Below are 229 nucleotides of genomic sequence, written 5' to 3'. Positions count from 1 at the left end.
ACTCCGCCCACCTTTTCACCCGCCCACTTTTTTTTTTCTCCGCCCACCTTTTCACCCGCCCACCTTTTTTACTCCGCCCACAGCGCCCGTGATCGTGTCCCCGCCCGAAGACGCCGAGCGACCCGAGGGCAGCATCCTGGTCCTTGACTGCGAGGTCAGAGGTTACCCTGTGCCCGACGTCACGTGGGAACTCAACCTCAAGGATGGGTCGTCCTTCAAGCTGCCAGGT

General features: G+C 61.1%; 1 protein-coding gene across 1 annotated transcript in view; it reads left to right on the top strand.

The window, feature by feature from the left end:
• LOC119588547 (insulin-like growth factor-binding protein-related protein 1) overlaps nucleotides 1–229 on the top strand; it is a 16,179-nt gene that overhangs the window by 13,952 nt on the left and 1,998 nt on the right. Inside the window, 1 exon segment of the mRNA XM_037937187.1 lies at nucleotides 84–227. Within this exon segment, the coding sequence (XP_037793115.1) occupies nucleotides 84–227 (144 nt within the window).

This window comes from Penaeus monodon, chromosome 24 (assembly GCF_015228065.2).
Source record: "Penaeus monodon isolate SGIC_2016 chromosome 24, NSTDA_Pmon_1, whole genome shotgun sequence".
NCBI classification, from domain to species: Eukaryota; Metazoa; Arthropoda; class Malacostraca; order Decapoda; family Penaeidae; genus Penaeus; species Penaeus monodon.
Note: the sequence above shows the minus strand (reverse complement) of the source record. Positions and strands in the feature narration are given on the sequence as shown.